Source organism: Chiloscyllium plagiosum, unplaced genomic scaffold, assembly GCF_037043375.1.
Source record: "Chiloscyllium plagiosum isolate Xiang-an unplaced genomic scaffold, Cpla_swu_hap1 HiC_scaffold_34, whole genome shotgun sequence".
NCBI lineage: Eukaryota > Metazoa > Chordata > Chondrichthyes > Orectolobiformes > Hemiscylliidae > Chiloscyllium > Chiloscyllium plagiosum.
The window spans coordinates 29,790,347-29,818,048 of NW_028270172.1; the positions used below are offsets into that span (position 1 = coordinate 29,790,347).

At 41.9% G+C, this 27,702-nt stretch overlaps 1 protein-coding gene across 11 annotated transcripts in view; it reads right to left on the minus strand.

Moving 5' to 3' along the window:
• Nucleotides 1–27,702, minus strand: part of LOC122564410 (catenin delta-2-like) — a 1,213,649-nt gene that overhangs the window by 187,595 nt on the left and 998,352 nt on the right. For all 11 annotated transcript variants that reach the window (XM_043719230.2, XM_043719228.2, XM_087978581.1 and 8 more), the window contains one exon: nucleotides 21,545–21,677. In XM_043719230.2, the coding sequence (XP_043575165.1) occupies nucleotides 21,545–21,677 (133 nt within the window). The remainder of the gene's footprint in view (nucleotides 1–21,544; nucleotides 21,678–27,702) is intronic.

The following is a 27,702-nucleotide window of genomic DNA, read 5'->3' on the forward strand; positions in this document are numbered from 1 at the left end:
CTTCCAGCCCTCATAACTTGTCCATCTTCCTTCCCACCTATCTGCTCCACCCACCCCTCCGACCTATCTTCTTTACTCCCACCTCCATCTACCTATTGTACTCTCGGCTACCTTCCCCCTTGGCCCCACCTCCCTCGAATTTTCTCTCCATCCCCAAAGCTCCCAGCCACATTCCTGATGAATGGCTTTTACCTGAAATATCAACTGTCCTGCTCCTGGGATGCTGCCTGACCTGCTGTGCTTTTCCAGCACCACACTCTCGACTCTAATCTGCAGTATCTGCAATCCTTGCTTTGGCCTAGTTGATTTTAACCTTTACAGAGGGCCATTTAAAGCGGTGGGTGGACTGAGAAAGAATCAGCCTGCTTGATCCTAAATGGTATCAGCCTTATGGCATGTTAAGATAAATTCTCCATTCATAAACACTCTACAGCAAGATATATTGCAAAAGACCAAAGGTCAGAGATGGAATGATTGCTCCATAAGCAACCTTTTCAAGCTTTGTTACTCATTGGGATGGTTTAATTCACTCTATCTTTTCCTAGCAGCATTTTCAAATTGAATAGCAGCAAAGGGATTAGTTATATTAATAATAAACCCACACTAGTGATAACTGTCCACTTAATTCATTGGTAGCGCTCCTGCCTCTGAATCAGCAGGTTGTGGTGACCTCTCAAAGGCCTTAATCATAAGTGCAGTTTTCAGTGCAGTGCTGAGAGAGGACTTTGAAGTCAGATGTGCCATCCTTCAGAGGAGAGTTAAACTATAACCTTGCACCTGTTCAGGCAAAAATAAAGAGGAACTTTTCAAATATGAGGTGGGACAACCATTTATCTTGATGTCAGCTCGTAATTCATCTCAATATTGTTTGTGGAACCTTGATGTTCAGATTGGCTGTGGTCTTTGCCTATACAGCAAGAGGAGACTAGACTTCAGAAATAATTCGTTGGTTATGAAGTTTTTTTCTAATTCGCCATGTATATTCAAGAAATTGAGAGTGTGGTGCAGGAAAAGCACAGCAGGTCAGGCAGCATCCGTGCAGCAGGAGAGTCAACGTTTCGGGCAAAAGCCCTTCCTGATGAAGAGCTTTTGCCCGACACGTCGATTCTCCTGCTCCTCCGATGCTGTCTGACCTTTTGTGCTTTTCCAGCATCACACCCTTGACTCTAATCTCCAGCATCTGCAGTCCTCACTTTCTCCACATTCAAGAAATTGTCAATCTCCCGTAAAAGTCAACCTCTGACCTTTGATCCTCAAATCCACAGGTTTGCATAAATTGTATGCGTAAACTGACCCCTGACTTTGGCCTAAGTGCCCTTATCTCATCATCTGATTTGTACTGGTGGGAACAGCGCAATGAGCCTTTTTCACAATTGCTCTTTACTCCTTTAAACATCAAAAATGTTGGCAGGTAGTTAGGGACCAACACTGCTTGCTAAATTCAGCACCATGGCCAGCAACCAGTGTGAGTACCTGTATTCACAGTTTGTTACTTCCAGAAACCCAGCATGGATTTCAATCCCACTAAAGTATTATCTGTGAGAAAATTAACCTCCTGCGTTTTGCCTAAACATTCTGTCTCATAAATTCAAAGATTACATATGTACCTGTGGTACTTTTTCCTGGGTGGTCATTGCTGCCAAGGCAATGTGCATTTCTAATTGCCCTTGATTTGAGAGGCTTGCTAAAGCATCTCATTGGGCAATTAAGAGTCAACCACAATGATGTGGACCAAGTAGGCCAGACCAAGTATGGATGGCAGAAATCTGCCCCAAAAGGCATCAGTGAACCAGATGTTTTTATGACAATTGATAGTGGTTTCATGGCCACCATTACTGAGACTAGTTTTCAATTTCAGATTGAATTTAAACTCCACCAGCTGTCCTGATGAGATATGAACCCATGCTTTAGCCCAACATCAGGATTACTAGTCCAGTAACATTACCACTATGCCACTGCAATCCTGTAAGTAGTTTAAGCTGTCCTAAGGCACTATCATAAGTTCCAATCCATTATTTTTAAGCTCTTGGGCCACAAGGAGCAGTTAAAAAAATTGTGAATGTTCACACTGGAGAAAGAAGATAATATTATCCAAGGGTCACAGGATTAGATAAGGGTTAAAGATGGATGTAACCAGAGTTAATATGCAAACGTTTTGCTGGGAGCCAAAAATGATGATGTCAGTTTATTGGTGTTAAATTAAGGGAAGAGTGCTACAGATTTCTCATATTCCACTATGCATAGCAAGAAACATAGTAACAGAGGACCATAATAGGCACCCCCCCAACCCCCCCTTTCCTTATAAAATCCAATAACTAGAAAGGAGATTTCCCATGACAGAGAATGAGTCAGAGACCATGACAGAGAACATAATAAATGGTGTCTATTTGGGTGCTTATAGAAGACGGGAAAAATAAATGAAAGAGATGTGGAGCTAAAATTCGGTTAACGTGCCCAGTTAGTGACAATGTTTGATTAGCTGAAATAGAGGTGTGTTCTGCATGTAAAGAAGGGATATAATCCAAGTTATAGATTAGATCCCCTACAGTATGGAAACAGGCCCTTTGGCCCAACAAGTCCATATCGACCCTCCGAAGAGTAACCCCCCCAGACCCATTCCCCTACATTTACCCCTGAATAATGTAGCGAACATTATGGGTAATTTAACATGGCCAATTCACCTGACCTGCACATCTTTGGATTGTGGGAGGAAACTGGAGCACCCGGAGGAAACCTACGCAGACACTGGGAGAATGTGCAAACTCCACAGAGACAGTTGCCCAAGGCTGGAATTGAACCCAGGTCCTTGGCGCTGTGAGGCAGCAGTGCTAATCATTGAGCCACTGTGCTGCCCTATTTTGGACAGCAACGCCTACCCATGTCAGATGTGATCAGAAAAACCAAGTCAACAAGAGTGCTCGTTCCAGCTCTGGTGCACCACCAATGACTGTTGTCAGCTTTCTCTCGGCCCTCCCAACTACTGCCCACAGGTCCCAAAATTGTTGCCACTCCACTTTCAGGTTGTACTTTCCAACCACAGCAGATCTTGGTTTGCAGCATGTTACCATGAGTTGGGACAAGCTCCAACAATGCTTCACAATGTAGAGAGTTGTCAAGCTTGTCCTGTACATAAAAGGCAGGACAAATCTAACCTGACCAGTTTCCGCCCCATCAGCCTACTCTCAATCATCAGTCAGTGACAGAAAGGATAATCAACAGTGCAAGCACATGCATAGCTTCAATCTGCTCACAGAGGGTCACATTGGGTTCTGCCAGGACCATTCAGTTCATGACCTCACGACAGCCTTTGTTCAAATATGGACAAAAGAGTTGAATTCTAGAGGTGAGGTGAGACTGAAAGCTTTTGACATCAAGGCTGCATATGACAGAGTGCAGCATCATGGCTAGCAAAATTAGAATCAATGAAAATTTGTGAAAAACCCACTGCTAGTTAGAGCCAAACCAGACATAAAGGAAAATCCATGTCCAAACGCAGCAAGGCCTGGACAATATCCAGGCTCGGGCCTACAACTGTCAAGTACCCTTTGCACCACATGTGTGCCTTTTCTAATGAGACAGAATCAACCATTGCTCCTTCAAATTCAATGGAATTACCATCTCTAAATTCCCCATAATCAACATTCTTGGGGTTACCTCTGTCCAGAAACCGAACTGGATTAGCCATATAAATGTTATTTCCACAAGAGCCAGAGAGGGGCTATAAATCCTAAGTGAATAACTCAATGCTTGACTCCTCAAAAGCTGTTCCCCATCTACAAGGCACAGGTCAGGAGTGAGACGGAATACAGAGGAACCTTGATTATCAGAATGTTGATTCTCCAAATTTTGAATTATCCAAAGAGGATTTCAAGGTCCCACAAAAATATTACATCAAAGAGGTAAGTGCATTTGATTTACCTGTACCAAAGGAGATGTGAAAATGCTGATAAAAACAAAGAAACACAAGCAGCTCAAGCATCAGCGACTGGATATTTTTTAGGTAAGGGTTGTTACACAGGGCTTTGCAAAAGTAAGTGTTTTATAGGGTATTCCTATAACTTTACTGGACTGTTCATTTAAAAACCAGGCTGAGAATGTAAACGCATGCACAAGGTGTTGCTTCTGTCTTTCTATCATGAGACTGAGTTCCCGGAAACTGACAAATGCTCTTACGACTGTCGAATCTGTTCGGGGCTTTGTTTAATGCTGGGATTTGATACATAGTATTTATGTGATGGTAAGTCCTTCTCATTTTAACCTGTAATTTGTGGACTGCAAGGATTAGTTTGTTTAAATGGCAGACTCATTAAAATTATAGATTTTAAAAAACTTCTCCAGTATGGCTTCCCTTTTTTAAGGTAAAATCGATTATCCGAATAGTCGATTATCCGAGCGAAATAGTGCCCACCCACCTCATTCAGATAATCATGCTTCTTGTCTGCTTGGATGCAGGAAAAGCAGCTCACTGGATTGGCACCAGATTCATAAACATTCACTCCATCCACCACTGATGCATGGTAACTCCCGTGTGTACCATCTACAAGGTGCAATGTAGAAATTCACCAACGCTCCTTTGAAAGTACCTTTTAAACCCACAACAGCTACCATTTGGTAGAACAAGGTAGAAGATCTATGGGAACACCACCACGTGCAAGCTCCCCTCCAAGCATCTTGGACTTAGAAGTATCTCATAGTTCCTTCATAATCACTGAGTCAAAATCCTGGAACTCCTTACTTAATAGTATTGTGAGTCTATCTACAGTAAATGGGGCGGCACAGTGGCTCTGTGGTTAGCACTGCTGCTTCACAGCGCCAGGGACCAGAGTTCAATTCCTGCTTCAAGTGACTGTCTGTGTGGTGTTTGCACATTCTCCCCGCGTCTGCATGGGTTTCCTCCGGGTGCTCTGGTTTCCTCCCACAATCCAAAGATGTGCTGGTTAGATGAAATGACCATGTTAAATTGCCCAGGGGTAAATATAGGGTCAGGGAATGGGGCTGGGTGGACTACTCTTTGGAGGAGTCGGTGTGGACTTGTTGGGCCAAATGGTCTGTTTCCTCACTGTAGGTAATCTAATCTAAATAGATAGCAGAGGTTCAGGTAAGTAGCTCACCACCATCTTGCAAGGGTTTCTAGGATTGGGCAAAAATGTGGCTCTAACCAGTGGCACCCACATCCTGTGAATGAATAAGAACAATTTCTGTAGCCTCCCCTATTACATCACCTTTCCAGTAACTTCCTGACCCCCCAACAGCAGCCTCTTATCTATCCCCCAGCTCCTGCACACCACCCTTGGAAATCATTCCTTCTGCTGTCAAATCCTGATGATCTGGACACTTCTTTCTCAACCTCTCTGATATTCCACTTCCCACTTTTAGGACCCAGTTTTTTTTAGAAAAGTATTTCTCTGATTACACTTTTGTCACTTGCCATAATAAGTGTCATTACAATTATATAAACATGACAATGGAGGGCTCACGTGGTGCAGCTGGTAATGTGTTCATGTGTCATCTGCTCCATAAAGCCTTGATAAGAATTGATTTGATGCCAATATTTTCCTAACTAAAATATTCTTTCCAACACACATGAGAATTCTTGTTTAACTGTCAGGTATGAAATGAGCCCCAAACTCCATCTTGATGAGAAAAGAGCTGGCTCTCCTGGTTTTCTCCAGTTTACGATTTATGTTTCAACTTGGCCATCCATGAATCAACCCAAGATGAACACAGCACTAATAAAAAACTATAGGGGTCTGAGTGTTGCATAGCATTAGCCTTGGTGAGAGGTAGATACAATAGCAGAGATAGAGTGAGTGTGATGTACTGGAGAGAAGATGGTCACATTTACACTGGCGGAGGGACAATCATTGAACTTCCTCTTACAGGGCTGGGCATTCTTACAGATGGCTGAGATTACATCGATCTGGTGGCAACCTTAGACCAGGCTGGTATCATGCCCTCCACTGCTGGTCCCAGAGGAAGACCTGCACTACCCCATCGAGAACCCTGCCCACACAGCAGGGTGCCAACTTCCCTGTTTACCATGTCTGGGGAGAAGTGTAGGAACTGTTCAAGGAGTTCCAGACTCACAATGCATGGTACTCAACAGGCTTCCAAAATGGTGTAGATGAAAGGTTTCTTTCAGTGAATACCCAAATATTGGTCTGAGAGCGGTGTGCATCAAGGTTAGAATCAAAGTGGGGCATGCCATAGGGCTGGGTTAGACATTAAATGAAGCAAATTTGCTAAGAGATGTGAGAGATCTCGCTGGGTCTCACAGGAAGAATTCCCTCCAAAAAAACTTGATGCAGCTCTTAAATACTTACCATGTGGGTCAGCGGCCTCCACTTCAGCGGTGAGAGTGAGACCAGGGGGCTGCCGGGCAGGTAAATTTTCCTCTTAAACATTCACCTCGCAAATAGGCAGAGCGAAGGCTCAACAGGGGTGGATGTGGACATGGGGATTGCTGGGCACGTGAACTGATATGTTCAGGCTGTGGCTAAACCCGATACATGACACATGTAGTGTCTCCTACTTGTCGTCCTCCTCTAACCAAAAAAAGATGACCGTGTGTGGAGGCTTGGTAAGGTAAAGCTTTTTTAAAATTAATTCAATCTCTTTTGGCAATTTAGAGCAGAGGGGATGAAGGCTAGGCCAGTTGCATGCTGCTCTTGCAGGATGTGGGAGATAAGGGTCACCACTGGCGTCACCTGCGAGACATGCACCCAACTCCAACTCCTCACAGACCGCATTAGGGAACTGGAGCTGGATGAACTTCGGGTCATTCAGGAGGCTGAGGGTGTAATAGAGAGGAGTGAAAGGGAGGTAGTTGCACCTAAGTTACAGGATAAAGATAGCTGGTTGACCATCAGGAGAGGGAAAGGTAATAGGCAGACACCCCCTCCATGGCCATTCCCCTCAATAATAAGTACATTGTTTTGGATACTGTTGGTCGGGGGGGAATGACTGACCTGGGGAAAGCCACAGTGGCCAGATTTCTGGCACTGAGCCTGGCTCTGTGGCTCAGAAGGGTAAGGGAGAGAATAGGAGAGCGATAGCGATAGGAGATTTAATCACGAGAGGAACAGACAGGAGATGCTGTGGTCGCAAGCGAGACTCCCGGATGGTGTCAGGGATCAGGGATGTCTCAGATTGAATCTACGAGATTCTTAAAGGGGAGGGAGAGCAGCCAGAAGTCATGGGACACATCAGTACCAATGACATAGGTAGGAAAAGGGATGGGGACCCGAAAAGTGAATATAGGGAGCTGGTTGGAAGTTAGAAGGAGGATGAGCAGTGTAGTGATCTGAGATTTGCTACTGGTGCCACAAGCTAGTGAGGCTGGGAGTAGAGAGTGAGTGCAGATGAACACGTAGCTGCAGGGCTGGTGTAGGAGGGAGGGCTTCAGATATGTGGATCATTGAGATAACTTCTGGGGAAGGTGGGACCTGTATGAGAACTGGAGGGGCAACAAAATCCTGTGTGGAAGGTTTGCTAGAGCTCTTTGGGAGGGTTTAAACTAGATTGGCAGGGGGGTGGGAACCTGAGCTGCGGATCAGATGATGAAGTACATAGTGAACAGCCAGATACAGCATGCAGGGAGTCTGTGAGGAGGAATAGACAGTTGATAGGGCAAAGGTGCAGTCAGTGTTATGGGTTGAAGTGTGTCTATTTTAATGCAAGAACTATCAGAAATAAGGGTGACGAACACAGAGCATGGATCAGTACTTGGAACTATGATGTTGTGGCTATCACAGAGACTTGGATATCACTGGGGTAGGAATGGTTGTTGGATGTTCCAAAAGGAATGGAGGGGATGTAAACGAGGTGGAGGAGCGGTATTGCTAATCAGGGATAGGGATAGTATCACAGCTGCAGAAAGAGAGATCATCGAGGAGGGTTTGTCTACAGAGTCAGTATGAGTTGAACTCAGAAACAGGAAAGGAGCAGTCATTTTATTGGGAGTTTTCTACAGCATATTCCCCCCCCCCCCCCCCCCCCCCCGCCCCCCCCCCCCAATAGCAACAGAGACATGCAGGAGCAGATTGGGAGGCAGATTTTGGAAATGTGGAGAAGTAATGGGGTAGTTGTTATAGTAGATGACTTTAACTTCCCTAATATTGATTGGAACCTACTCCTAGTTCAAATAGTTTGGATGGAACAGTTGTTAGGTGTGTCCAGGAAGGGTTCCAGTCTCAATATGCAGATAGGCAGACTAGAAGGGAGGCCATACTAGATTTGGTGCTGAGCAACCAACCATACCAGGTGTCAGATCTCTCAGTTGAAGAGCATTTCGGTGATAGTGATCACAACTCCCTGACTTTGACGATACTCATGAAGAGGGAGCAGATGTATGGGAAAGTATATAATTGGGGGAGGGGGGATTATAATGCTATTAAGCAGGAACTGAGGTGCCAAAATTGGTAACAGATGTTCTCAGGAAAATGCACCACAGAAATGTGGAGGTTACTTAGGGAGCAATTGCTAATAGTGCTGGACAGGTTTGTCCCACCTCGCAAAGGAAGGGATGGTAGGTTGAAAGAACCTTGGGTGACAAGGGACGTAGAACATCTAATCGAGGGGTTGAAGGAAGTTTCCTTAAGGTTGAGGAGGCAAGGATCAGACAGGGCTTTAGAGGGTTACAAGGTAGCCAGGAAGGAACTGCGGAATGGGCTTAGGAGAGCTAGAAGGGGGCATGAAAAAGCTTCAGCGGGTAGGATTAAGGAAAACCCGTCTACATGCGTGATGAACAAGAGGATGGCCAGAGTGAGGGTAGGGCTGATCAGTGATAATGGAGGGAAATGTACACCTAGAGTCAGAGGAAGTAAGGGAGGTTCTTAATAAATACTTTGCTTCAGTATTCAATACTGAGAGGGACTCTGATGTTTCTGAGGACAACATGAAAGAGAATGATGTGCTAGAACAAGTTGATATTAGGAAGGAGGATGTGCTGACACTTTTGTAAAATGTAAGGATAGATAAATCCTCTGGGCCAGACGGGATATACCCTGGGTTTCTACAGGAAGAGAGGGAAGAGATTGCTGCGCCTTAAGGCAATGATCTTTGCATCCAGATTGTCCACTGAAATAGTGCCAAATGATTGGAGAGTGGCAAATGTTATTTCCTTGTTCAAGAAAGGGAGTAGGGATAATCCTGGGAATTACAGACCAATTAGTTTTACATCCGTGGTGGGCAAAATATTGGTGAGAATTCTGAGAGAAAGGATTTATGATTACTTGGAAATCATTGATTAATAGTTTGATTAGAGAGAGTCAGAATGGCTTTGTGAAGGGCAGGTCGTGCCTCACAAACCTTATTGAATTCTTTCAGGATGTGGCAAAACATGTTGAAGGTAGGGCAGTGGACATGGTGTATGTGGACTTTAGCAAGATGTATAATATGGTTCCCAATGATAGGCTTATTCAGAAAGTGAGGAGATTTGGAATATTGGGAAACCTGTCTGTCTGGATACAAATTGGCTGGCCCATAAAAGATAGAGGGTGGTGGTAGATGGAAAATATTCAGCCTAAAGCTGGTGTTCCGCAGGGTTCAGTTCTGGGATTTCCTCTGTTTGTGATTTTTATAAATGACTTGGATGAGCAAGTGGAAGGGTGGGTTAGTAAGTTTGCCGATGACATGTAGGTTGGTGGAGTTGTGCATAGTATGGAGGGCTGTTGTAGGTTGCAATGGGACATTAACAGGATGCAGAACTGGGCTGATAAGTGGCAGATGGAGTTCATCCTGGAAAAGCGTGAAGTAATTCACTTTGGAAGGTTGAATTTGAATGCAGAATATATGGTTAAAGGCAGGATTCTTGGCAGTGTGGAGGAACAGAGGGATCTTGGGGTCCATGTCCATCGATCCCTCACCCAAGTTGATATGGTTGTTAAGAAGGCGTATACTCTATTGGTTTTCATTAGCGGGGGGGTTCAGTTTAAGAGCCACAAGGTTATGCTGCAGCTCAGTACAGCCCTGGTTAGACCACAGTTGGAATATTGTGTTCAGTTCTGGTCGCCTCATTATAGGAAAGATGTGAAAGCTTTTGAGAGGGTGCAGGGGAGATTTACCAGGATACTGTCTGGACTGGAGGGCATGTCTTATGAAGAATGAAGAGGGAGCTAGGGCTGTTCTCATTGCAGCGAAAAAGGATGAGAGGTGACTTGATGGAGGTGTACAAGATGTTGAGAGGCAAAGATAGAGTGGATAGGCAGAGACCTTTTCCCAGGGTGGAAATGTCCATCACGAAGGGGCCTAACTTTAAGGTAATCAGAAGAATGCTTAGGGGTGATGTCAGAAGTAAGTTCTTTATACAGAGAGTGGCAGGTAAGTGGAATGCACTGCCAGAGATAGTGGTAGAGTCAGATACATTAGGGACCTTTAAGCAATTCTTGGATAGGCACATGGATGATAGTTCAATGAAGGGTATGTAGGTTAGTCTGATCTTAGAATAGGATAAATGGCCGGCACAACATCGAGGGCTGAAGGGCCTGTACTGTGCGATAGTGTTCTACGTAGTTATAAAAACTCGCATTTATCAAGTCATAGAGTCATGCAGCATGGAAACAGACCCTTCGGTCCAACCAGTCCAAGCCAAACATAATCCCAAACTAAACTAATTCCATCTGCCTGTTCCCGGCCCATATCCCTCCAAACTTTTCCTATTCATATACATATCCAAGTGTCTTTCAAATGTTGTAACTGTGCCCACATCCATTCAGACTTATGGGCAAGTTAACCCATCTACTACTCTTTGATAAGCTAGATAATGAGAAACTCAAGTTAATTCCAACAATTCTGGGCGTTCCAAAATCTACTGTGATTTTCACATTATTGAAACTTTCCAATTCTCTTTGTGCTGCCAGAAACAATGAAGTGTGTCTGAAATAACTGGTGAGTCTGCTTATCAATTTACAGAATCAGATCTGTGTTACAAATGGCCAACCCCTTAACCAATTGCTTGTGAAGTACTGAAAATAAATTCATTGCTCCTTCAAATATCTATCTCCAGCCTTTACAAAGCGAGTAACAGAGTATTTTCTGCTGCTACTGAAAACCAATAACAATCAAACTTTGGTGGAAATATTGGCCATACAGAAGCACCTTCTCAAATGTGTTTTTTTATACATGGAAAGTGAAAATGATCAGATTCTGAATTTCTTGTTCTGGCAAAGGATGATCTATACCATGGCCACTCATAATTATCTAGCGTTCGAGGAAAGTGATGGAAACGGTATAATTTATCAATCAATGTTATACGGTCTGTTAACTGAGGAGAATGAAGGAAACATGAAGATCTACAATCCTGTACATGATTACAAACATACATTTCTTCTTTTACCCAGAGAGTGGCTAGAAGGTGGTAGTCACTTTCACAAAATAGAGCTTGGGTGAATAGTACAAATGCAGTTAAACTGAAGCAGGAATAATTGATGAGGGAGACATCAATAGAAGCTTGTGCTGATAGAGTTGGATGAAGAAATGCAGGGGAAGGTTTATGTAAAACATAAACACCTACACAAAGCAGTTAGGTGGAAGGGACCATTTTTACTTTGTACTTTCTATATAATACTTGCAAATTTATGCAGACAGTGTGAAAAAAATGATGAAAGTGTCCGTTAGAGATATGCGTTTGTGCGTGGGTTCCATCTTGAACTGAGGACCTAATATTTTGTGATCAAAAGGAATGTGTCTGCAGAAATGTTATGATGCAGGTAGTAGCAGAGATATATCGAAAGCAGGGCAACCCTTTCATGGCTGCTACAAGTTAGAGTCGGAGAAGTTAGCTTTCAGTTCTGCATCTCATTATGAGAATATGGTAAACCATGTGTTATCATGACCATAAAGATAGTTGCGTTTACCATTTTCCAGAATGTAGCCAATTTAGCAGTGAAGACCGAGGATCTGTATCATACAGCTCATCTGGTAAGAAAATTGGAAATTTGAGTGAAATTGTGGATTTACACCTTGATATATTACTCTGTAATATTGTTATATTACTCTGTTACAAATACTGTACCTTTACAAGAAGGTTATGCGTATTTAATTCAAAGTTAAACAGAATGCTCTGAATAGATGAACGGTGACCATACGTGCTTAGGATTACAGCATCGCTAAATTGTTACAACATAAGAAGAGACCTTTTGCTCCATCATGCTTGTGTTGGCATGAGAACCTCACCAAGTGTTGTTCTTCTGCTCACTCCCCACAAACACCCACTTTGTTCTTTTACAAAATTCCTTCTGCCTCAATTGATCCTACCTCCACTACACTTCCAGGTAGTGCATTTCAGATGCTAATCCCTCATAAATCTGCACCATCTTGTTCTTAATGCTGTCATGAGTGGGATCATCTTCTCCCTATTTACTGTGCCCAGAGCTCTCATGACTGTGAATATTTTAACATTTTAACCTCTTCTGCATGCGCTCCAATATTTTCATCTCCACCTTAAAGTGCAGCATCCAGAATTGGATTCAATACTTCAGCTGAGGCTGAACTAGTATCCTATATAAATGCAACATAACCTTCTTGCTTTGTTGGACAACATATCTGGTTGTCACGCGTAAAGAAACCTAAACTGTTGAAAATCAAATGACAATTTCACATCTTGAATTTAAATGTAGAAGCAGACATGCAGAGACAATGGAGTTACTGCTGTCAGGGAGAAGCAGACACTACTGTTATGGAAAGCAAAGTGAACTGTCACTGTGTTAATAACAAAACAGAGTGCTTGAAAAAGTCTTGTTTTTTGTTTGAAAGGAAGATAAATGTCAAGGAACACAGAGTTAGCAAAATTGGCTTTGTGGATTCTGTTTTGGAATACTTGAGACCAAGTGGGTCAACTATTGAAGGACACTGTAAGATTTCATCTGGTTTAATAGAAAGAAGTGAGCCAACTGAAAACTGAGATTAACTTGGCACTTAATCTTATAGTGATACCTATCTGACGAGGTGTGGTTTAAACAAAAAAAGTTTCATAAGGCCATTGTAATTGTTAATTAATTAATAAATGTAAAAGCACCCTTTCTTTAGTTTGGTGTAGTCACTACACACGGGGGTTATTACAAGGGGCCATAGCTTTAAATTAAGGGGGGGGTAGGTATAGGACAGATGTTAGGGGTAGGTTCTTTACTCAGCGAGTCGTGAGTTCATGGAATGCCCTGCCAGTAGCAGTGGTGGACTCTCCCTCATTATGGGCATTTAAGCGGGCATTGGATAGGCATATGGAGGATAGTGGGCTAGTGTAGGTTAGGTGGGCTTGGATCGGCGCAACATCGAGGGCCGAAGGGCCTGTACTGCGCTGTATTCTTCTATGTTCTATGTACACACCTAATGTTTGATTTAAGTTGATTTTACCTTGCTTATTCAAGAAAAAGTCTTAAAATATCAAGTCTTGTCCTTTGGTTGCTTCTGGAAAATTAATTTCTTTTCTAAAAGTTATTACTTACTCCAGGCATCAAAACATACTTTATTAATATTTGAATTAAATACTTTTAACTGTTTAGAGCCATGCGATATTATTGACCAAAACCTTCCTACTTTGGATATTCACTTCTATACTCCAGCAAGTTATTATAAATATATTTGAACCTTCATTCCAAGTTTAGATCTATTTCAAACTAACTAATCACTTCCACTTATTTCATCTACACTTTAGCCACTATAATGGCATCTAGGAACTTGAATACAATGTCCAGAGCTCCACTACCAGCCTAGTGGAAATGTGTCATCTCACAAAATACTTTGTTTTTAATTTCATATCTTGTAGGACATGATGATGTCAAGGCCATCCTTTGTATGGTCGGAATTCATGTGCACATTCATTCTTCCACTGGCCATATGGTTCAGACTCTCAGAACGTTGGACAATAATTCTACAATGACAATTTAAACTGTTTTTTTTGTTATTTCGCACAATGAGTACAAGGATTTTAGTTTGATGTCTGAGATTTATTTTTCTTAAGTGGCCACATTTACATTTAGGCAGTGGCAAATGCTAGCGTTTTGTATTTCAGATAGCTTAGTAATCAAGTACAGAACTGGAGCCATGCCTAACACAGTTCCATTGACTTTTATTCAGAGAGATGCAAACTGCAAATGTGTACTTTCTAGCCCAACCACCACAGTGTTGTTCCCATTTACAGGGGCATGAGTGAATCCCAGTCACTGTGCACCATCTGTATATGATTAAAGATCAATAACATACTAACATGTATATGCTGTTGTGTTGCAGCAGTAGGGTCCAGACCTCTGGGCCAGACGGCCTGAGTTTAAGTAGGAGAAAGTGAGGACTGCAGATGCTGGAGATCAGAGCTTAAAAATGTGTTGCTGGAAAAGCGCAGCAGGTCAGGCAGCATCAAAGGAACAGGAGAATCGACATTTCGGGCATAAACCCTTCTTCAGGAATGAGGAGGGTGTGCCAAGCAGGCTAAGATAAAAGGTAAGGAGGAGGGACTTGGGGGAGAGGCGTTGGGAATACGATAGGTGGAAGGAGGTTACGGTGAGGGTGATAGGTCGGAGAGGGGGTGGGGGCGGAGAGGTCGGGAAGAAGATTGCAGGTCAAGAAGGCGGTGCTGAGTCTGAGGGTTGGGACTGAGAAAAGGTGGGGGGAGGGGAAATGAGAAAGCTGGAGAAACCTGCATTCATCCCTTGTGGTTGGAGGGTTCCTAGGCGGAAGATGAGGCGCTCTTCCTCCAGGCATCGTGTTGCCATGGTCTGGCGATGGAGGAGGCCAAGGACCTGCATGTCCTTGGCAGAGTGGGAGGGAGCGTTAAAGTGTTCAGCCACGGGGTGGTTGGGTTGGTTGGTGCAGGTGTCCCAGAGGTGTTCTCTGAAACGTTCCGCAAGTAGGCGGCCTGTCTCCCCAATGTATAGGAGGCCACATCGGGTGCAGCGGATGCAGTAAATGATGTGTGTGGAAGCGCAGGTGAATTTCTGACGGATATGGAAGGATCCCTAACCATGGCAACACGACGCCTGGAGGAAGAGTGCCTCATCTTCCGCCTAGGAACCCTCCAACCACAAGGGATGAATGCAGATTTCTCTAGCTTTCTCATTTCCCCTCCCTCCACCTTTTCTCAATCCCAAACCTCAGACTCAGCACCACCTTCTTGACCTGCAATCTTCTTCCCGACCTCTCTGCCCCCACCCCCTCTCCGGCCTATCACCCTCACCTTAACCTCCTTCCACCTATCGTATTCTCAACGCCCCTCCCCCAAGTCCCTCCTCCCTACCTTTTATATTAGTCTGCTTGCATCATTCCTGAAAAGAAGGGCTTATGCCCAAAACGTCGATTCTCCAGTTCCTTTGATGCTGCCTGACCTGCTGCGCTTTTCCAGCAACACATTTTTAAGGCCTGAGTTTAAGCCCCATCTGCTTTAGTGGTTTGTCATAACATTCCTGAACAAGTTGGTTAAAAAACCCAAGACTGACTACATGCAATGGGGGAAAAGGAATACAACTGACATGACCCTAGGCAGAAATCACTTCAGTTTATTTTCAGCAGATTTCTGAAGAGAAATGCCACATTTCTTTTCTAATACATTTATGGGATGTGAGCATCACTGTCTATCTTTAATTTTCTTTGACAAAATGGTAACAAACTGTTTTTATTTGAGACATTGTCATTTGTATCATTCTGAGAAGTACCAACATTGAGGCTCAGCTACAATGAACAAAATGCAATACATTTCTAAGTCAAGATGCTGCAAGGCTTGGAGGTCTTGATATGTTTCGGTTGCTCTTGTTCTTCAAAATGATAAAGATCATCAAAGGTGATGTTGAGGATGATGCCCTGGTGAGTTGCTGCATACACTGAATAGATGACATACATGACAGACATGTTGTGCTGGTGGTAGAGGGACTGAATATTTAAAATGATAGGTGGGGAACTGACCAAATGGGGTACTTTGCCCTGAATGATAAATTGCTTCTTGCACTTACTCAAGTAAGGTACAGTATTTTATCAAATTCCTGATGTGACCAGTAGGCGGTAGAAAGGCTTTAAAAAGTTGGGAGATGACCTACTGATTACAGAATTCTCAGGTTCTGACTTGCTTTTACAATCACATTGTTAAGTTTTAGTTTAATCATAGAATCTCTACAGTATGGAAACAGGCCCTTCAGCCCAACAAGTCCACACCGACCCTCCGAGGAGTATCCAAACCCTTTCCCCTACCATATTACTATACATTTCCCCTAGTGCACCAAACTACATATCCCTGAACACTATGGGCAATTTGGCATGGCCAATTCAACTAACCTGCATATCTTTGGATTGTGGGAGGAAACTGGAGCACCCAAAGTTAACGCATGCAGATACGAGGAGAATGTGCAAACTCCACACAGAGAGTCACCCGATGCTGGAATCAAACCCAGGTCCATGGGGCTGAGACAAGAGTGCTAACCACTGAGCCACCATGCCGCCCCAAATGTTCAATCCCATGATTCTGAGGCATTTAACAACAACAATGCCATTTAATGGCAAAGCACAGATGTTAAACTTTTTCTTGTTGTAACTATTACTTCTCCAATTTAAATGATAGGTCTTTGCTTTGGTCAGATTTTTTATAGAGGAATAGCGATTAAATTACCATAGCAAAGTGGTGCAGCAGAAGTGTGCTATGCCCATAACCCAGAGGTCAATGGATCAACACCATCCTCTGCTATCTGCTCAATTGCCTTAGGATAGCATGGTGGCTCAGTTGTGAGAACTGCTGCCTCACGGCGCCAGGGACCCGGGTTCGATTCCAGCCTCAGGTGACTTTCTATGTGGAGTTTGTGCGTGTCTGTGGGGTTTCCTCCCGCAATCCGAAGATGGGCAGGTCAGGTGAATTGGTCATGCTAAATTGCCCATAGTTGTAGGTGCATTAGTCAGTGGTAAATATAGAGAATGGGTCTGGGTGGGTTACTCTTTGGAGGGTCAGTGGGGACTTGTTGGGCCGAAGGGCTTGTTTCCAAACTGCAGGAAATCTAATCTATATGTTTCACCTCCAAACTGGCTATGGCAGTTCTGATCATCAAAATTTGATTACTATTGTTATACTGATTTTATATTATTATATAGATTATTATTAAACAAATTTATATTCAACTTGTTCACCTTTTGATCTGGTTCTCTAGCTACTGGTTACTGGCTTTGGAAAAACCACCTTCAAAGCACCCGACGATGAAAAATTAACGCAAAATTAAATACAAAGGAGTAGTTTCAAAGAGGAGAGATAAGTTGAGACGCATTGAGTTCTTTCAAGTGAATACTGATGCTTAAGATCAAGGCATCGGATACACCACTAGCAATGGTAGGGCAATTAAAACTGAGCATGTGCAAGAGGCCAGAATTGCAGGAGCACAGAAATGACAGAGGATAGAACATATAGAACATAGAATATTACAACGCAGTACAGGCCCTTCGGCCCTCGATGTTGCGCCACCCTGTCATACTAATCTGAAGCCCATCCTACCTACACTTTCCATGTTCGTCCATATGCCTGTCCAATGACGACTTAAATGCACTTAAATTTAGCGAATCTACTACCGTTGCAGGCAAAGCATTCCATACCCTTACTACTCTCTGAGTAAAGAAACTACCTCTGACATCTGTCTTACACCTATCTCCCCTCATCTTAAAGTTGTGTCCCCTCGTGTTTGCCGTTCCCATACTTGGAAAAAGGCTCTTCCTGTCCACTCTATCTAATTCTCTGATTATTTTGTATGTCTCTATTAAGTCACCTCTCGACCTTCTCTCTAACGAGAACAGCCTCAAGGCCCTCAGCCTTTCCTCGTAAGACATTCCTTCCATACCAGGCAAAATCCTAGTAAATCTCCTCTGCACCCTTTCCAAAGCTTCTACATCCTTCTTATAATGTGGTGACCAGAACTGTACACAATACTCCAAGTGTGGCCGTACCAGAGCTTTGTACAGCTGCAGCATAACCTCCTGGTTCTGGAACTCAATCCCTCTATTAATAAAGGCTAAAACACTGTATGCCTTCTTAACAACCCTGTCAACCTGGGTGGCAACTTGCAGGGATCTGTGTACATGGATACCGAGATCTCTCTGCTCATCTGCACTCCCAAGAATCTTACCATTAGCCCAGTACTTTGCATTCCGATTACTCTGCCCAAAGTGTATCACCTCACACTTGTCCACATTAAACTCCATTTGCCACCTCTCAGCCCAGCTCTGCTTCCTAACTATGTCTCTCTGCAACCTACTACATCCTTCGTCACCATCCACAACTCCACCGACCTTAGGATAGTGGGCTTCATGAAATTAGAGAGATGGGGGAGATTTAAAAACAATAACAAACACTTTAAAAATCAAGCTACTGGTGGAACAGGAGTCATGGAGACCAGGAGTGATCATGAAAGGGACTTGGGTACAGGCAGCTGGGATTTGGACAAGATCACCTTCATTAAGGCTGGTGAATTGTAGGCTGGCAGAAGAGCATCAGAATAGTCAGGTCCACAGGTAACAAAGGCATAGGTAAGTGTCTCAGCTGCAGAAGAGCTCAGAATGAGGCCGAAATACACAATACTATGCTGGTAGAATAAATGATTTTGGGTATAGAGAGGAGACATTTGAAACTCATCTCAGAATTCAACAGAACTATGAGATATGCTCAGTTCAGCCTCAGACACTGGCAAGGGACTCAAGACTGTAGTATTGATCTGACTAATATATAGCTGCAAAGATTTCTGCTCATTAGGCACTGAATGTCCAGTGAAACATATCACAAATCAGTGAAGGTGGATGGGTTGAATGAGGTGGTAGTGTAGTAGAGTTTGGTATTGTCATTGTAGATGTGAAATCTGACTTGTCATTGGATGCTGTTACCCCAAGGAGCAGCATGTTAATGGGAGATGTGAGGAGGCCAAGAATAAATCTTTTGAGAATTCTAGAGGTAATGGCGCATGTAAGGCGGGAGCAGGTGGTATAGAGATCGAAACATCTATGGAGGATATTCCTAGGTTTAGGACCTCGGCTTGGCAACCAACAATGAGGAAATTGGGAATGGTTGGGTGGGGATTGGTGAGGGGAGCTTACAGGGCAGAGTGTGGAGGTGGCAGAGGCCATGAATGAAGGAGCACAGACTCATGTGAGAACTGTATGGCTGGAAGACATTACAGAAATGGGGAGATGTGAGATGACAAAATTTGAACAGAAGAGCAAGAATGTTAAATTCAACACATTGGAAGCACAGAGATGGTGGTGATACATTATAGTACACTGTAGTAAAACAAAATATGAGAATTTCAATGTCATTCTTCAAACTGAGTAAAACTCACCATCTGTCTCTTCCATTCTCTGTTTTGATTTCAATTTCAGGCACCTACGCAAAAGGTAGATGCTGGAGTTCTCAAACAAATCTAGTTCAAGTATTCACAGCAGGAACAATATTTTTACTTCAAAAAGGTGGCTACAAGTATTATCCTTTGCATAAAAGCATAATAAAACATGCTGCAGAGGTTTCCTTTGAAGAAAGTGAACATGTTCTAAATGCTGATATTTCGTTGTTATACATTGAACTTCTCCAGGGATGAGCACTGAATCAATACATCAGAAGTTGCAGAACTCAGAAACTGTTTAACTACCTGAAATTAATTCTGTTTTGAGTTTGTGTGCAACTGACAGCAATAGAAAGTCATGCCTGGTCGATAACTTACAGTGTTCAACTAATCTAATTGCTTGATGCTAATAAGGTTAATCTCAACGCGAACAAAATAGTTAACCTGTCTTGTAAATGCCTATGAGCTGATAAGTAAGTTAAACATGGATGGCCAGCTTAAAAATCAGATGGCACAATATATAAATTCGGATTAGGATCTGGGTGTTTAAAATTCTTCGATTTGTTTGAGAACTCCAGCATCTACCTTTTGCCTGAAATTGAAATCAAAACAGAGAATGGAAGAGACAGATGGTGAGTTTTACTCAGTTTGAAGAGTGACATTGAAATTCTCATATTTTGTTTTACTACTATAATGTATCACCACCATCTCTGTGCTTCCAATGTGTTGAATCTAACATTCTTGCTCTTCTGTTCAAATCTTATCATCTCACTTCTCCCCATTTCTGTAATATCTTCCAGCCATACAATTCTCACATGAGTCTGTGCTCCTTCATTCATGGCCTCTGCCACCTCCACACTCTGCCCCGTAAGCTCCCCTCACCAATCCCCACCCAACTATTCCAAATTTCCTCATAGTTGGTTGCCAAGTCGAGGTCCTAAACCTTGGAATATCCTCCCTAGATGTTTCGATCTCTATACCACCTGCTCCCACTTTACATACGCCATTACCTGTGGAATTTTCAAAAGATCTGTTCTTGGCCTCCTCCCATTTTGAGGACTTCAAAATATAAGTCATTATGCTGCAAATGTATCAGATATTCTTTGTGTTCAGTGACAAAATGCAAACTGTACAAGACAACCTTTCACCAATATAACTTGAGAAGGAGTCCTGAACAGAAAGCAGAAAGGTACAAATGTATAAGAACTAACTTTTGCCTTTCACGATCTCAGGAGGGATCAAAACACTTTACAGGCAGTGTATTATTTTTGCAGTTTGATCACTGTTTGTAACATGGAAACAATGCAGCCAGTTTGTGCACAGGAAGGTCACCAAACAGCAGTACGGTAAGACCTGACCATCTCGTTTAGTTATGTTGGCTGGAGAGTTAGAAGTGACCAGGACAAAAACCTTGCTTTCCTTCAAATATGCCATATAACCCACCTGAGAAGGCAAATGGGATCTTGCTTGAAAAAAAATTCTTAATTTACCCTACTGATGTGTCAGCATATTTTCGAGGCTCGTGTCTCTGGGAATAGGAGTTGAACCCCAGATCCTCTGACACAGATACCGAAATTTTACCACGCGACCATGGCTGATCTAATTAGTTCCAAGAGACACTGTGTCAATGGGTTATCAAGAATGGGAGTTCTCAATTTGGTTTGTGGGTTTCCTAAAGAAGGGGAGAAGTCTGCAGCCATAACCTAAAGGCACATACATAACTTTTGAGAAACTGAGCATGTACAGAATTGCCTGATGGTCATAAATATTTCAATGTTGTTGCTGGGCTTCTGAAACCCAATGATTAAAATTAACAAGGCAAATGCAGCCAATCAGCAGCTACACCATATTCCAGAGCTGCTCTGATAGGTAACTGTTTCCCACAGTAGACTGTAAATGTGACATCGCACAATGCTTATATTTCAACATTTTTTTATGCTTAGCCATTTCAATAGATGGGGAAACTGGGTTACTAACATTTGAAAGTACAATTAAGAAATACCACCTTATGTTGATTCCGAAATAAATAGTTATTATTGTTGATGCTCATTAGCTACTGACTGTAGCTATCATTGGCATGTGGACGGGCTTCATAAGTGGGTTTCAATTCTTCCACTTGTGTTGAAAAGGCTTTAAGCTAATCATCTAATGGCTAAATAATTGCTAAGCATAGCTGACTGCTGCAGGGATGAACAGTGCTATTTCTAAGTAGGAGATTATTAATTTAAACTGTACAGCAATGTGCACTTCCACTGTGTACTCACCTCTGCCTTGATCTTATTGTCTCCAAAGCACAGGTGTTGCAGGTAGGCTGCAGCATTGGACTGCACTGAAGGGAACTGATGTTGCAACATCTGGATGACCTCTGGCAGCTCAGGATCCCGCCAACCAAACTCCCTGTGGAAATATATCAAAGTGATGCTGAAAGGTATGGAACAGTTCATTAGTTCAGCTGAAACAACACACAGATTTGATTTAATGATACACAGATGTTTTGAATAAGTGAGCTCTCCTCTGTCTCTTGTTGAGTTATAAGACACAGCCACAAACTCCTCAACATGAGCAATATTCACCTCATTGTGTGCCGATCAGATTGCATGTGATATTGGTTTGATAGTGCGGTTCCATATCATGTCAATGGGCCATTTTTTGTTGCTCTAAACCTGTCCATGAAATGACTCTTGAATTTGATGGGGCTGTCACTCTTTATGATTCTGCCATTCAGACATCATAAAGTGGATTGGAATATAACGAGGGGAGGAACAACAACATTGTTGATACATATCCTCAGCTCGTGAGTTTATCTACAATGATGAATTAATGGGCAATATTGAGAATGTGAGCAGATCATTCTATCTTTCGAGTGTTCTGAAACATTCCAAGATCGTGACAAATCATATCCGAATTCCATCCCCTTCCCTTGGCTCCACATCCCTTATTAGCCTTCATTGGTGAAAAAAATTAATCTTGGATTGCGAATTTATTAACTGACTTGTCAACTACTGTTTATTTTTTGCGTGAGACAGTTTCAACCTTCATCCTTGAATGTCTTAGCTTGGAAATGAAGAAAGTGACCCCCTTTCCTAGACTGCCACAGCTTTTGACTATTTAACCTAACAATCCTTTCAAAATCTGAAATACAGCAAGCAAATCATTATTTACCCTTGGATACTCCAAGGGAGAAAAACCTAGTTTATATAATGTCTCCACAAAATCTAACCCTTAGAGACCTCATAATATTCTGGTGAGTGGTGCTAAGAGTTGTACACAGTCTTCCAGATATTGTTGAATCACGGCAAAGTAGTATGTAGCCTAGAGCAGAATTACTTTTACATTCTGCTTGTTTTATTATAAAGGCCACTATTTCTTTCCACCTTTTTGATTAATGTTGTACCTAATTATAATATTTTAGTGATTTGTGCATATGGATCCCGAAAGTTTCTTAAACCTCTCCTGTCCCTAATTTTTGACCATCTGAAACACTCTCAAAATTATCCTCCTCTGACCCAAAATGGATAACTCCACACTTAATCTGCACTAAAATCCTTTTACATCTATGGACTTTTCTTTGTTGTCAGATATTTTGTTCAATCTGTTCAGACAGGTTGGATTTGAACCTAGATATTCTGGGTCAGAGGCAGGGACACCACCACTGTGCTGCAAGAGCCATTCTTATACCAGTTATTTTAAAAAACAATTACATTTGTGTGTCATGAATTGCCCTTACTGAAGTTCTCTAATGAGTTCAAATTCCTCTAAGTGCTCAGGCACAAAGTCCCTAATTATAGATTCCAATAACTTCCCAAAGCAGATGTTAGTAAGCTAAAAGATCTATAATTTCCTGTTTATCTCCATCTCCCACCTTGTCAAAATAACAACATTCCTTAGACTTACATTGTACTTACTTTTCCTTGACTGTGAATACAAAATGGCAGGACCCATAAGGTAGGCATGAAATAAAAACTGAGAATGTAGAGTAACTTAAATCAGAAGGTGACACATCAAAGTCCAGTTAAATTTCCAAAATCCAAAAAAAACCTAAAAGATAGGAAAACTGATGAGGCAAGGATTTGTATGTCATTGAGGTATTTGAGAAGATGGGTTTGTGAAGCTCACACACTGAACTCTGATTTCAAGAAATGGAGACAACACTGGATGATTTTGAGGGAGTTTAGAGAGAAAAAAAGAGAGTTCAGAGCAACAAAATCTCCTACTGAGGATAAAAGTGGAGAGAAAATGAAGGTTAAAGTTGACACAGAAATGTTGGAAGCTAGTGCTAAGATAACAAATTTATTTTTTCTCATATTTGTTCCAGATTGCCAGAGAGGTAACCTGTTTGTCTCTGTCTAAGTCTTTTTGATCTGTACATCCTTATTTACTCTGATCTGCTGCTACTGCTTGTAAACAAAGCTTTTCACTGTATCTTGGTACACGTGACAATAAATCAATCAATCAGGTGATAAACTAACCTCTTTCAATATAGCAACGATATATTCATCTAAATGTGCTTAGATTTGACAAAGAGTTATTTTGCTCAGACTGATGGGATAAAAGTGCATTGCAAATGAAAGAAAGCTTGCTGAAGGCAGTTGCAGCAATGAAGGTGATCTTGAAGTTATACTTGATAACATTGGCCAAAGAGATGTAGGTCAATCAAGGACAAATGGAAAGGTTTCAGCTATTAGTTTGACTTAGAAAAGAAACTGTGCCTTTGAAAAATTGAAGGAAACAAGATGTTTAATGCCTGATTGAAGTAAGAGCAAACTGCATTGATTTAGACAATGAATTGAAAGGGCCCTGAAAGTTGTGTCTATTGGGAGTATGTAACATTAAGGAAGTTGATTTAGCGTCTTGTGAAATCATCAGTGTTGGTTGATGGGTGAAGGAGGCCACTGCTGTGAGAACACAACAGGGCAACAGAAAATACAAACCCCTGTGAAACATTCAAGTTAGAGGGTCAACCATCAACACCAGCAAAGACAAATCACAAATGAAATACATGATATACATTTTTATACTCACCGATTTTAGCAATTAAATGAATTGCATATTTCACAACCTTAATGTACAACATTGGCAGCATTTGTGTAAAACAGAGTAAAAGCAGAGTATTTTGCAAACAGTTGCTACATTTTTATTCTTTGTTAAAAAGTTGGTTAAATGTCTGTTTTTCAAATTTCAAACCAGTCAAATGATGAAATTTAGTTTTAGAATATATTCTTCCTGAGAGTGCAGTTTAATTGTTTCTTCATTCATGACCCCTTCAAGTTTATCAGAAAATGTTTAAGCTGCTTACATGGGTCGATGAATATTTAATTATGCTGTTTAGAAAATAAAATGTGCATTTACACACAGCCTTTCATGGCTTCATAATATGTAGAAGTTCTTTACAACAAATTAAGCACTTTAAGAAGTATGGTCACTGTAATGTAGGAGATTCCGGCAACATTTTTGCATACTGCATGGGCCCTCAGACATCAATTGGATAATCACCATCTAATTTTAAATTTAATGATATTATTTGAGGGATAAATACTGACCAAGTTACTAGGGAGACTTCCCTGTCCTGTGGTTGTTTCCTTTCATCTGAAATAGCAGATGAGACCTTGCTTCAATGTTTCATTGAGATGACGGAACTTCTAACAGTCTAGGAGTGCTCCCAGTACTGTAACTGTTAGCCTAGATTATTTATTCAAATCGATTGGGAGGAAGTTGAACTGGCAATCATCTGACTGAAAAGAAAAAGTTCTTCTGTTTTAGATTGATAAGAAAAAAACAGGTCAATGACAGGGAAAGGCCAGATATTTGGAGCCAAGCCCCTCAGGTATGTGTGTTGGAAAAATAATGTCCCCAGGTTTTGATAGACTTGCATGATAACTACAACAAAAACGGCAAGTTGTAACAAAAGTATGTCCATTGTGACAATTACAGTTGAGGATGTGGTGAGATATATTGCAGCATTAAATAATACAAAGTGACAACATACTGTGGAAATGCATTCACTGAAGAAGCAATTCAGTTATAGAAGAAGTACATGCAAAAAGCATTGGATACAGGAATGCAAGCAAGGTAGGGTGGCCACATCTGGTTCAGAGGATTCCGAGAGGTTTCAAACATAACCTCCTGCCACCAACTCCTCCTCCTGGTCAAAGAGACCTTCCCCCTTTTCTTCAATACTTTGAATAATTTCCTTTATGAGTTATAAAATAAAATGAAAATTACGCAATATTTTAAATTCCCCATTACTTGTGACAATGGCTCGAAGATTAATATTTAACTCTAGGACGATCATGAAGAGTTGGCAACCAGAGAGAAAGGCAGTAACCAATATGGGAAGTTAAGCAGAGTTAGCCATTCATACATCACACAATGCAATGGCCAAGCACTTCCATGGGTCAAATCATGATGCTCTCATAACCCAACACTCATATTTAATGGAAACATCTGTAGACACAGAGGTAAACACACATTGCAACTAATGTACACAGTTTACAACATTTGAAGACAGAATAGTAGTCTTGCTCAGACAGACATCTCTATGTGGTTTTGAGACTTGGATTGTACGTTGTGCACTGACAACAATATCTATGATATTAATTTTCAAACAGGATGCAAGATTTGTGCAATATGTTACATGTATGTACATCCAAATTAGTGCACCATGCTTTATGGCGTGATAATGTTGTCTAATTGATGTATATTTGCTTATTCAGAATAACCCACTTGTCCAAGTTGAGTTGCTGAGTCAAAGAGCAAAAGTCACTACATCTTTAACCAGGTGAACTGGATAACAGCACAGGTGAGTGCATCTGGGCAGATCAGAATAATTTTTATATGGAAGTGGCAATAAGCAGCAAGTATCGGACACTGTTCCAGTGTAGCACGCTTCCTGGGTTGTAAGGGAATTCAATCCAAGTAGGTCAACTTTAAGAAAAGAAACGTTCAAACATGTAATCCATATTGACCATCACTTGACAGATCTGAGGCTCATGTTGCTTTTATTTAACAATGTTTAACACCAAGAGTACTGTCTTTTAGCATACATGCCTGAAGGTCGAAGCTGACAAACCATTCCTCTTTCATGTGGTGAGAAAACCATTTCTCATGTCCTGAACACCCAGACGAATGGGTTGGGTTATAATGAAAAGGAACTGATATTCTAGTATTTTGAACTTTGAAACAACTGGTATCATTGCAAACATGTAGCTGTGTGCTGTTGGGATAGGATATTTTTGAGTAAGGTGCCCTGCAGATTCAGAAGTGTGCAGGCATAGAGGAATATATGCCTGCCATACAGTCAAGCAAGGCTACACAGGTATTCCTTGAGTGCATCTTGCTCTGTGAATGGTACTGACTTCAGAACAGTACTGAATGTGATAGTCCTTTTGAGGAATGCTGCTAGAGCTAAGTTTGTAAAACCATGGGTACTGCTGGTGGTGTGGTACAGGATACAAAAGGAAAGATAGGAAAAGCAATAGTGGTAAGAGACCTAATATTTAAGGGTTCACTCAAGGGTTTCTCAGGCCACAGGTGTAACTCCAGAATATTTAGTACAGGGAGTAAAGGTACGAGTAAAAGAAGGTCAGAAAAGAGGTAGCATGAAGGAAGCAAATATTTGAGGTTTAGGCAGGTGTTTCTGAGGCCACAGAAGTAACTTCAGGACATTATATTTCTTTTTGAATGACAGGGCCAAGGATGTCACTGAATGTCTGCAGAATATTCTGATGTGGGGATGATGAATAGCTTAAGGTCATGGTTCATATTTATATCAACGACATAGTTAGAAAAGAGAAGCGGCCTTGCAGGCAGATTTTAAGGAGATAGGGAGGTGACGATTGGCAATCAGAATTCCAGACCAATATTTTGGGGACAGGGCTTTGAATCCCATTGTGGTGAAATTTGAATTTGTTAAAAGGCTGGCAAAATGGTGATCATGTAACTACTGTTGATTGTTTTGATTCAACAATACCCTTTATAAGGTCGCAGAGGTCTGCAGTTCAGAAAAAAGGCCTTCACCCCATCGAGACTGCGCTCGTTAATAACAACCACTTAACTATTCTAATTCCATTCCTAACACTTGGTCCCCCCCATAGCCTTGTATACCTTGGCATTGCAAAGTGCATCTGAATACGTCTTCAATGTCATTAGAGTCTCTGCCAGTACTACCCTTAGAGGCAGTGAGTTTCAGATTCCCACCATACTCTGGGTGAAAAAAGTCCTAACATCCTCTCTAAACCTCTTGACCCTTACCTTAAATCTCTGCTTTTTGGTCAATGATCTCTCCACCGAGGGGTCCATTTCTTCTTGTCTACCCTGTCTATGTTTATCATACTAAGCAAACGTCTCAATCATGTCCCCACTCAAAGTTCTCTGCTCCAAGGAAAACAACCCCCGTCTATCCAATATCTCTTCATAATGAAAT